At 45.2% G+C, this 12,277-nt stretch overlaps 1 protein-coding gene across 1 annotated transcript in view; it reads right to left on the reverse strand.

Moving 5' to 3' along the window:
• Nucleotides 1-123: 123 nt before the first annotated feature.
• The window catches only part of SLC1A5 (solute carrier family 1 member 5), an 88,719-nt gene continuing 76,565 nt past the window's right edge, over nt 124-12,277 (reverse strand). The window contains exon 8 of the mRNA XM_033956154.1: nt 124-2,977. Within this exon, the coding sequence (XP_033812045.1) occupies nt 2,740-2,977 (238 nt within the window). The 3' untranslated portion in view covers nt 124-2,739. The remainder of the gene's footprint in view (nt 2,978-12,277) is intronic.

A 12,277-nucleotide genomic window follows, 5' to 3' on the forward strand; every position in this document is an offset into this window, starting at 1 on the left:
ATAATATAAATGTGCATGAGTCAAGTCTCTTTCATTTGAAAGGAAACTCTGCAATGAGAGGGCATAGGGTGGTAGATGCATGAAACAGTTTCCCAGAAGAGGTGGTGGAGACAGAGACTGTGTCTGAATTCAAGAGAGCCTGGGATAGACACTTGGGATCTCTCAGAGAGAGAAAGAGATAATGGTTACTGTGGATGGGCAGACTAGATAGGCCATTTGGTTTTTATCTGCTGTCATGTTTCTATCACTACAGTAGCACTACTGTACTGCCCAGTTAAAACCCAGCCAGAGAGCAGAAATATTTCTCCGGAGAGGGTGCAGACACAAGCAACGAAGCTAATAAAAGGTATGGAGAACTTGGAATATGAGGAACGACTTAAGAGACTGGGATTGTTCTCCCTTGAGAAAAGGAGACTGCGAGGGGATATGATCGAGACTTTCAAACAAGCAGCCAGTCTAAGAATGGCAAAGTAGTAGTTTATCTTAGAGCACAATTTGATTTACCATATATACTCAAATATAAACTGAGGTAATCTTACCACCCACCAAAAAAAGGGACTTGAATATAAAACGAACTACTGGTTAGAGCTGCTGCCTCAGTACTCCCGAAGTTGTGCATTAAATCCCAGCCTGCTCATTGTGACTCTGGCAAAGTCACTTACTTCCTCCATTACCCCAGGTATCACAGGAGATTGTGAACATGCAGGGACAGATGGGGGAAAATACTTAAGCATACCTGATTACTATTCAATAGTATTATGACCACTTCATGAAAAAGGCATAAAATAAACAAACAGCAACCACTGTGGGAACTTGCATCAGCCATTTTGAGTAGTGAGACCGCATGGGGCAGAACAATAAGAGGATTGCTTTTGCCCTGGCTCACCACTGGATGAGCAGGGCTTAAGGTAGGCCCACGGGGAGGCCTGTGATGGGTCTGAGAAGAGGAAGACTCAAATATAAATCGACACACCCATTTTTGGGCCAAAAATCTAGGTTTATATTCAAGTATATACAGTTAAGTCCCACGCATCAATTTGAAATAAACATAGGTATGTTATCAAATCACAATTCTTTCAATAAAATGTGTTCCAAATTACCTAAAACATAAAAGTTGGCAAGAGGGTTGGGAAACAGATTTCCAGATCAACCTATCAGCAGTTTTAGGACATGGACCCTGAGCTACAGCCGATCATAAGCACATGATTACACTAGCAGTGCTCAATTATTTTTACCTGATTTTGGAATTATGTCCTTTTACAAAAATGTTGTCCCAATTATGTTGAAAGTTTTTTGTCTACTGTGTCAAAAATTACAAACTAGAGGACACCCCATGAAGTTACATAGTAGTACATTTAAAAATACAAGAAAATATTTTCACACAACATATTAAGCTCTGGAACTCACTGCCAGAGCAAGTGATAAAAGCAGTTGATGTAACTAGGTTTGTTTGTTTTTGAGGGAGGAGGTTTTGATAGTTACCTGGAGGAGAATCCATAAATTTAAGGCAGACTTGGGGAAAGCCACTGTTTATCCTTGATGTTAAGTAGCATTTCATCTTGATACTTTTTGGGTGCCTGCCAGATACTTGTGACCCAGACTAGCCACTGCTGGAAAACAGGATATGTGGCCTTGATCTGATACAATAAGACAACTCATTTGTTTTAATTATTTTATCTACTGTAAAAGAAACAGCAGGCTGCAAACCCCAAACTGCAGGGCTAAAAATAACCAAAAGGCAGGCAACAGCCTATATTTTTACATATCAGCTAGAGATATGTATCAACTGTCTGTCAACAGCCACTAGATGTTTCTAGCAAAAAGGCAGCAGAGACCTTCTCTGCCAAATATTCTTCAGGGTCCACCTTCCCTTTCCTGTTGCTGCTTTAGTCTCTGTATATGCACCTTGAGTATTCAGTAAAACATCCTAAACAGACAAACTCTGAAATAGGATTTCATGCACAGCACCAATTTTGAAAGTGATGTGCAATTTGGAAGGAGATAGAAGCAAACAGTACACAATACTGGTTTTAAGAAAAGTTTGGCAAGTTCCTGGAGGAAAGGTCCATAGTCTGTTATTGAGAAAGACATGGGGGAAACCACTGCTTGCCCTGTAAATCGGTAGTATGGAATATTGCTACTCCTTGGGTTTTGGCCTGGTACTAGTAACCTGGATTGGCCACCGTGAGAACGGGCTACTGGGCTTGATGGACCATTAGTCTGACCCAGTAAGGCTATTCTTATGTTCCAGAGAAAGAGAGACCAGACATGTATGGTTTTCTGTTATTTTAGTAATGTGTTGCTAGCACTCTGCACCATTTCTGGACAAAGTAACAGGAGGCAGTGCTTCCAGAAAGGGACATCTATACACCCCTACTGCTAGAACAAAGTTCACCATAATGGTCCCATATGTTCCACAGAAGGGAACCAAAGTGATGTATGGCAGTACAGGCAATTAAAAATCGCTACTGAAGTAACATGTAGAATCTAGATCCCTGCAGCACCTGATTTCATGTTCTATACCTGCAAGTAATAAATAGAATCTAGGCCCTAATCTATACAGGGGATGACCTGGTACTGTAACTACTAGGATCCTGGACAGTCCAGACTGGAAGACATTCAACCAAACTTGAACTGTGTTTCAAGTCACTTTCATTGTTGCTGCCACTGCCTCAACTGAAGCCTTAAAAAAATAAATCAATAGCCTCTTTTAAAAAATCCATTGTCTTTTCCTCAGAATCACATAACAGATTCTTTTTGACAGGTGCCAACTCCATCAAGAACCACCTGCAAGTCCTTCTTGATAAGAGGGGCTCCTTCCTCAATTCCGGCTGCTTTGGTGAGGTTTCCAGATTCCATCTTGATTTCTGTCAGCTCTTGAGCTTCATTTTTTTTGCCCATCTTGTCTGTGTATGCCTGCAGAAGCCCTGCGCCATATGCATCACCCTCCACATTCAGAATGGTACATGTACGGTCCCTGAAAATAAAGAAAAGGCCAAAAAAACAGGCAATCAGAACACTAAAGAATGGCAAGTACTACAAGCAATGTATCACAAACTGTGTGCCATGAGATTTTAGGTGTGCCACGACACACTAGGGAGAAGAGGCGCCAGCTGACTGTGGCGAGAGGAACATCCTGCAGACAATCAGCCAGCGCCTCTTCTCTGCTAGCACCCCCCACTGATGCCTCGGGGCCTGTCTGAAGGGCCTTCGTGCACGCACGGATGTCTACATGATGGTATCACATATGCGCATGTCATCATTACGGCGACTTCTGCGCACTTCCAGGTGCCTCAAGCCACGGCCACTAAGTTTAGTGTGCTGTGGTTCGACAAAGTTTGCGGGATACTGACCAAGATTGCTATCCCTCCCCCCCCCTTTTTTTTTTAAGCACAGTGCTCAGTGTAACCATTCAGCATATGGAATACTGTGACTTAAATATACTTGCATCCATAAAGACATTCCTCCCATCATGAGATTTATCTACTGAAAAACTAGCAGTTGCTGTCAGACTTGATATTGCAAACTTGAAATGCATTCAACATATACACCCAAGTCACTTGGTTTAACTGCTGCAAAGAAGAAAGTATGCTATTATAGATTATGTGCAGTTGCATTAAATGAGAAGACGTTTATCCACCTAAGAAGCTGGTCTGAGGGGAATGAATCAGAAACTAGTCTAGAAAGAATTCAATACAAACAGGGCTGTGGAGTGGAGTCCAGCTTCAAAATAGCAGTTACTTACCTGTAATAGGTGTTATCCAGTGACAGTAGGCAGATATTCACACAGGTATATGACATCATCCATACACACACCCCGCCCTCCCCCCCCCCCCGGTACGGATGGTGCAAAAGTGTATGGTCACTAACTTCTTTAGAAGTCTCGAGACTACCCATACCATGCATGCACGAGTGCGTTCCCATCCAACGTTGGCTCGTGGGACCATCGGTTCCGTATAAAAAGCTAAGCCGCCAATTAGGGGAGGTGGATGGGTTTGGAGAATATCTGCCTGCTGTCTCTGGATAACACCTGTTAAAGGTATCCCAGGACAAGCAAGCAGCATATTCTCACAGATGAGACTCCCTAGCATCTAAACAGAGAATATATTTTGCAGAAATGCTTGGCCAAAGAGACTATCCCATCTGGAATGAATCTCCAGACAGTAATGGGTTGTGAAAGTATTAAGAGAGGACCAGGTGGAAGCTTTTTTGGGTTTTTTTTTGTTTTCTCCGGAAGCTTTATAAATGTCTTCCATAGGAGTGGAATGGAGAAATGCTATTGAAGCTGCCATTGCTCTGACTTTATGTGCTGAGACACAACCTTTCAACGGTAGCCCAGCCTGAACATAGCAGAAAAAGATACTTAAGAATTGCCGCTGCTGGGTCAGACCAGTGGGCCATTGTGTCAAGCAGTCTGCTCACACGGCGGCCCTTAGGTCAAAGACCAGTGCCCTGATTGAGTCTAGCCTTACCTACGTTCCGGTTTAGCAGGAACTTGTCTAAGCTTGTCTTGAATCCTTGGAGGGTACTTTCCCCTATAACAGCCTCTGGAAGAGTGTTCCTGATTTCTACCATTCCCTGGGTGAAGAAGAACTTCCTTACGTTTGTACGGAATCTATCCCCTTTTCACTTTAGAGAGTGCCCTCTTGTTCTCTCTACCTTGGAGAGGGTGAACAACCTGTCTTTATCTACTAAGTCTATTCCCTTCCTTATCTTGAATGTTTCAATCATGTCCTCTCTCAGTCTCCTCTATTCAAGGGAGAAGAGGCCCAGTTTCTCTAATCTTTCGCTGTACGGCAGCTCCTTCAGCCCCTTAACCATCTTAGTTGCTCTTCTCTGGACCCTTTCGAGTTGTTCAACGTCATCCTTCATGTACGGCGACCAGTGCTGGACACAGCATTTCCGATCTGTTTATGATCCCCTTCTTAATCATTCCTAGCATTCCTGTTCGCTCTTTTCGCCAGTGGCTTCACTGACTTGTCTACCAGTATTCCCAAGTCTCTTTCCTAGAGGGTCTCTCAGAGTACTGCACCAGATATCCTGTATTTGTGTATAAGATTTTTGTTACCGACATGCATCACCTTGCACTTATCCATGTTAAACTTCATTTGCCATGTCGCAGCCCATTCTTCAAGCGTGTTTATATTACGTTGCAAGTCTTTGCAATCCTTCTGTGTCTTCACTACTCTGAATAACTTTGCATCGTCCGCAAATTTAATCACCTCGCTCATCGTATCAATTTCCAGGTCGTTTATAAATATGTTGAAGAGCACTGGTCCGAGCACCAAACCGTGCGGCACTCCACTTGTGACGCTTTTCCAGTCTGAGTAATGCCCACTTTCTGTTTCCTATCCGCTAACCAGTTTTTAATCCATGGGAGTATTTCACCCTCGATTCTATGGCTTGCAACTTTTCGAAGCAGTCATTATCAAATGCCTTTTGAAAATCCAGATATACAATGTCAACCAGGTCACCCTTGTCTATCTGCCTGTTTACTCCCTCAAAGAAGTGCAGTAAGTTTTTCAAGCAAAATCTTCCTTTGCTAAAGTCGTGCTGGCTGGTCCTCATCAGATTGTGTCCGTCAAGGTGATCAATGATGCAGTCCTTTTCACAGGTCTGTAGTTTCCCGGATCTACCCTCGAACCTTTCTTGAAGATCGGCGTAACATTTGCCACTTTCCAGTCTTCCGGAATCCTTCCTGATTTGATCGACAGATTAGCTATTAGTTGAAGCAGTTCAGCTATTACCCCTTTCAGTTCCTTGATTACCCTCGGATGGATGCTGTCCGGTCCCGGAGATTTATTGTTTTAAAGCCTATCAATCTGCCTATATACCTCTTCTAGACTGACAGTCAACCGTGTCAGTTTCCCGTCTTTGGTTCCTGCGTATAGCCTGTCGGCTTCTGGTATATTGTTTATATCCTCTACAGTAAATACAGATGCAAAAAGTGTGTTCACTTTGTCGGCAATGGCTTTGTCCTCCTTTAGTATTCTCTTTATTCCATGGTCATCCAATGGCCCCACCGCTTCCTTCGTGGGTTATTTCCCCTTAATATATCGAAAGAATGGCTTGAAGTTTTTTGCCTCCTTGGCTATTTTTTCCTCGTAGTCTCTTTTGGCCCCTCTTACCGCCTTATGGCACCTTCTTTGATGTTGTTTGTGCTTTTTCCAGTTTTCGTCTGGTTTTTACTTTTTCTATTCCTTAAACGAAGTCTTCTTGTCTCTGATTGCTTCCTTCACCTCTACAGTGAGCCTCGCCAGTTCCTTGTTCTTTTTCCTCTTAGATCCCTTGTTGATACGCGGTATATATAGATTTTGCACCTCGGTGACTGTGTTCTTAAGGGTCCATGCTTGCTGTAGCATTTTTACAATGCTTATCCTCTTCTTAATCTTCCTCCCCACCATGATTCTCATCCCTTCGTAATTCCTTTTTCGGAAGTTCAGTGTAGAGGTCTGCACGGGAACGGGGATCGTGGGAATCCCCCCCTAACCCACAGGACTCCCACGAGGACCCCCCTCTAGCCCACGAGACTCCCACGGGGATGGAAGGCTTTGGAAGATGGGTTCGTCCATATAATATAATGGACATGTCAGCCTGAGTAAAAGAGGGGGTTTATAAGTTAATTACCTGAACAGAAAACAAAAAAAGGGTTCCACCAAAGAGATTCCACAAGGAAAACAGCAGCGCAAACACAAAAGAAACTGTGGAATTGATGATCCTGTCAGAAGTAATTGCTGCTTTTTATGGGGACGGGCGGGGATGGAGGTAATTCCTTGCGGGGATGGGCGGGGATGGAGAGGATCCTGACGGGGACAGGTGGGGACGGAGAGGATCCTGGCAGGGACAAGCAGGGATGGGTGGGATTTCTGTCCCCGTGCAACTCTCTAGTTCAGTACTGTGGCTTTCGTTCTGGATCGATGTTTTGCCCCTTTGTCCAGGATGATGTGGATCATTTTGTGATCACTGTTTCCCAGCGTGGAAATTGTTCGCTTGGTTACAAGAGTTCCCAGTCTGTTAGAATCGAATGAGAATAACGGAATAGAGGCTCTGAGGCTTTGTCTGATCCAGATAATAAGCTAAAGTATGTTTACAGTTCAATGTGTGTCGAGCAGCTTCATCAAGATAAGAATATGGTCTTGGAAAAAAAGATAGGCAAAACTATAAACTGGTTGAGATGAAATTCTGAAATTACTTTTGGCAGAAATTTGGGATGAGTATGAAGGACAACTCTGTCATGGCAGAATGTGGTGTAAGGTGGATCTGAAACAAGTACTCAGAGTTCACTGACCTGGCATGCTGAAATGATGCAGATTAAGAGGACTACTTTCCACATGAGGTACTTGAGAGATGAAGATGCCAGAGATTCAAAAGGTGGCTTCATTAAAGTGGAAAGTACATAAGAACATAAGCAATGCCTCTGCTGGGTCAGACCTGAGGTCCTTCATGCCCAGCAGTTCGCTCACGTGGCGGCCCAACAGGTCCAGGACCTGTGCAGTAATCCTCTATTTATACCCTTCTATCCCCTTTTCCAGCAGGAAATTGTCCAATCCTTTCTTAAACCCAAGTACTGTACTCTGCCCTATTACGCCCTCTGGAAGCGCATTCCAGATATCCACCACTCGTTGGGTAAAGAACTTCCTAGCATTCGTTTTGAATCTGTCCCCTTTCAACTTTTCCGAGTGCCCTCTTGTTCTTTTATTTTTTGAAAGTTTGAAGAATCTGTCCCTCTCTACTCTCTCTATGCCTTTCATGATCTTGTAAGTCTCTATCATAGCTCTTCTAAGTCTCCTCTTCTCCAGGGAAAAGAGACCCAGTTTCTCCAATCTCTCAGCGTATGAGAGGTTTTCCATCCCTTTTATCAGACATGTCGCTCTCCTCTGAACCCTCTTGAGTAACGCCATATCCTTCTTAAGGTACGGCGACCAATATTGGACGCAGTACTCCAGATGCGGGCGCACCATCGCCCGATACAACAGCAGGATAACTTCTTTTGTCCTGGTTGTAATACCCTTCTTGATTATACCTAGCATTCTATTTGCTTTCTTAGCGGCCGCTGCACACTGTGCCGTCGGCTTCATTGTCATGTCCACCATTACCCCCAAGTCCCTTTCTTGGGTACTCTCATTCAATAATATCCCTCCCATCGTGTAGTTGTACCTCAGGTTTCTGCTTCCCACATGCAATACTTTACATTTCTCAACACTGAACTTCATCTGCCATCTCGCCGCCTATTCCCCTAGTTTGTTCAAGTCCCTTTGCAATTCTTCACATTCCTCTTTAGTCCCAGCTCCACTAAATAGTTTTGTATCGTCCGCAAATTTTATTATCTCACACTTCGTCCCTGTTTCTAGATCATTTATGAATATATTAAATAGCAGCGGACTGAGCACCGAGCCCTGCGGAACACCACTCGTGACCCTCATCCAGTCCGAGTAGTGGCCCTTCACCACTACCCTCTGTTTCTTACCCGCCAACCAGTTTCTGATCCATCTATGTACGTCTCCGTCCACCCCATGGTTCTTCAGTTTCCGGAGTAGACGCTCGTGAGGCACCTTGTCAAAAGCTTTTTGGAAATCAAGGTATATGATGTCTATGGGGTCTCCTCTATCTATCCGTTTGTTAATTCCTTCGAAGAACTGCAATAAGTTACTTAGGCACGATCTCCCCCTGCAGAAACCATGTTGGCTTGTTATCAGAAGTTTGTTTCTTTCCAAATGTTCATCAATGTTTTCTTCTATCAGTGCTTCTGCCATTTTCCCCGGAACCGAGGTCAGACTCACCGGTCTGTAGTTTCCCGGATCACCTCTTGATCCCTTTTTAAAGATGGGCGTGACGTTGGCTATCTTCCAATCTTCCGGGATCACGCCTATTTTCAAGGATAGGTTGCAAATTTGCCGCAGTAGTTCCGCTATCTCCTCCTTTAATTCCTTCAAAACCTTGGATGGATTCCGTCCGGACCCAGGGATTTGTCAGTTTTAAGTTTTTCTATCTGCCTGTATACATCATCAAGGCTCACTTCCATGAATGTTAATTTTTCTGCTTGATTTCCATTGAAGATTTGTTCAGGTTCTGGTATGTTGTTTGTGTCTTTGTTTGTAAATACAGACGAAAAGAACATGTTAAGTCTTTCCGCGACTTCTTTCTCCTCCTTCACCGCTCCCTTCCTGTCTCCTTCATCCAGCGGTCCCACCTCCTCCCTAGCCGGCTGCTTCCCTTTAGCATATCTAAAGAACGGTTTGAAATTTCGTACTTCCCTGGCTAGCCTCTCTTCATACTCTCTTTTGGCTTTTCGAACCACACAGTGACACATTCTTTTTGATACTTCCTGTGCTCCTTCCGGTTCCCTTCAGTTTTGTCCTTTTTCCATTTCCATTTCCTGAATGAATTTTTCTTATTGCCTATCGCTTCGTTCACTATTTTAGTCATCCATACCGGGTCTTTTGTTCGACTCTTTTTGCACCCCTTTCTGAATCTGGGGATATACAGATTTTGCGCCTCGCTCACCGTGTCCTTGAAACAAGACCAGGTATGTTCTACCGTTTGACATTTCTTGGAAGTGTTCCTAAGTTTCTTCCTTACCATTTCCCTCATTGCTTCATAGTTTCCTTTCCTGAAGTTGAAAGTTGTCGCTATGGTTCTCTTTCCGTTCGGTATTCCTACTTCAACCTTGAACTTGATCATATTATGATCGCTGTTTCCCAACGGACCAACTACTTCCACTTCCTTTGCAGGTCCCATTAGCCCATTTAGGATTAGATCCAGAGTGGCATTTCCTCTCTTCGGTTCTCTAACAAGCTGCTCCATGAAGCAATCTTGTATAGCCTCCAGGAATTCTGTCTCCCTAGCGCATCTTGAGCTTCCAAGACTCCAGTCTATCCCGGGGTAGTTGAAGTCTCCCATAACAACCGTTTAACTGCTTTTGCATTCTCTCTTCATCTCGGCATCCATTTCTTTATTGATATCTCCGGTTTGCCCGGGTGGACGATAGTATAGGCCCATCTTTATTTCATGCCCTTTCCTACCCGGTATTTTAACCCATAGTGATTCCAGTTTGTTGGTCGTCTCCGCTGTGCCCATTCTTGTCGATTGTATGCTTTCTTTTACGTATAGGGCTATTCCTCCTCCTTTCTGTCCTGACCTGTCTCGGCGATAGAGCTTGTACCCCGGCAGTGCTGTATCCCATTTGTTTTCCTCATTCCACCACGTTTCAGAGATTCCAATGATTTCTATGTCCTCTGCATTGGCCACGGCTTCTAGTTCCCCCATTTTGTTTCTTAGGCTCCTTGCATTAGTATACATGCAATTTAGATCCTGGCATTTTGTCTTCTTCATTTCCTTTCCCTGTGCTTTGATCATTGGTGTCTTCTCTTTTACTTCAATCTTTCTAACCTCCACTTCTGAGTTAATCGACTCCTGTAATTTGTCCCTTGTTTCTTCCCAGCCTTTTTTCCCCTTAGTATCTTCACGGGATACCTTCTTCCGAATCGTCGACGCTAGGTCGACTGTCGGCTTTCCCCTTCCTCTTAGTTTAAAGCATGTTCTATTCCTCTCTTGACGTTGTTTGCTAGAAGTCTTGTTCCTGCCGCGCTCAGGTGCAGTCCATCTCTCCTGTAGAGCTTGCTCTTGCCCCAGAACGTTGTCCAGTTCCTCAAGAAGTGGAACCCTTCTTCCTCACACCATCTCCTCATCCACGCATTTATTGATTGTAGTTCCTCCTGCCTTTTCACATCTGTCCTCGGTACCGATAGGATCTCTGAGAATGCTATCTTCTGGGTCCTCATCTTCAGCTTCCTTCCCAGAATCTTGAACTGTTCTATCAGCGTGCCTCTTCTGTAGTCTCTCCTGCTGACATCATTCGTCCCGATGTGGATCATTACTGCGGTCTCTTCCGTCTCCGCTCCTTCCAGGATCTTCCCAATTTTGTCCACAATGTCCTTGGTTCTCGCTCCTGCTATGTGGCTGTCCACCTGCCTCAGTATCGAATCTCCCACCAGGTTCGCTGACTTTCCCTTCTTCAATTTTCGTTTCGGTCTCAGGTCAATGTCCTCGGTGTGCTTCGCTCTCTCTTCTGGGCATCGACTAGCCAATTCTTCCCCCTCATGCGGTATTCCTCTGTGGGTGTCTTCTTTGAGGTCACCTGCTTCTTGCTCCCCCTTCCATGTTGGTGTAACTTCATCTCTTATCTGGAGTTCGTTCTCTTCCACCCTCCTCCTGTATGCTTCCTCAATGAATTCCTCGAGTTCCCTGACTTCTTTCTCGATGTGTCTCTCACTCCTGAAGTCTTCAAATGCCCTGGTAGGGTCCTCCGGGGTGTAAAGTCCTTCTAGCTCCTGTATCTTGTCCTCAAGTCGCTTGACTTCTTTCTTCAAGCTTTTCAGCTCCTGATACCAACTGCATACGTATGACTGTCTCCCCGAGGGGAGGTAGTCATATACAGTGGTGCCTCGCATAACGGCCGCCTCGCACAGCGGACGCTGCGCACAACGAACTTTATGTCGTGATCCGTATAACGTACTTCGTTTCACACAACGAAGTCGCCCGAGCTGCATCCTTCCGGGGTTCCTGCGGGGTTGGATCGCAGCGGGGTTGGTCGAGGGTAGTCTCCTTCTCCTTACCTGCCCTGTCGCAGCACCCAGCCGAACGGAAATCTTCCCGATGTCAGCGCTGACGTCGGAGGGAGGGCTTAAGCAAAGCCCTCCCTTCCTCCGACGTCAGCGCTGACATCAGGAAGACTTCCGGTCGGCTGTGTGCGGCTGCGGCAGGGCAGGTAGGAAGAAGGCAATGGCGAACGAAAGAGGGGGGAGGGGGCGGTCCGCCCCGAAGAATGTGCACAGCTGGTCAGGTCCCCCGATCGACCGACAACAGGCCCGGCGAATCTAAATTACCTCTTACAGCAGCTTCAATAATCCAGCTGCTGTAAGAAGGTAATTTAGATTCGCGGCTACAGGACAGGGAGATTTGTCCGACCGGGCCTGTTCTGTTGTCGGTCGGGTGCAAAAGCGCCACAAAGGTGGAGGCAGGGAGGGAGGAAAGGTGGAGTGGAGAAGAAAAGACGCTTAAGGGGGGAGAAGGCCGCTGAAAGCACATGTTGGAGCAGGGGATGAGAGGGAGGGAGAGAAGGGGAAATATTGGACAAGGGCAGAAGGGATGCTAAATCATAGGGTGACAGGCAGAGAGAACAACAGGAAAAAGAGTGGAAGCAATCTTGAACCCTGAGGGTGAGGGCAGAGAGAGATGGTGAGATGATTGATCATGGGGAGAGGGACAAAAGGGAATA

The sequence above is a fragment of the Geotrypetes seraphini genome, chromosome 8 (genome assembly GCF_902459505.1).
Source record: "Geotrypetes seraphini chromosome 8, aGeoSer1.1, whole genome shotgun sequence".
In the NCBI taxonomy this organism is placed as follows: domain Eukaryota; kingdom Metazoa; phylum Chordata; class Amphibia; order Gymnophiona; family Dermophiidae; genus Geotrypetes; species Geotrypetes seraphini.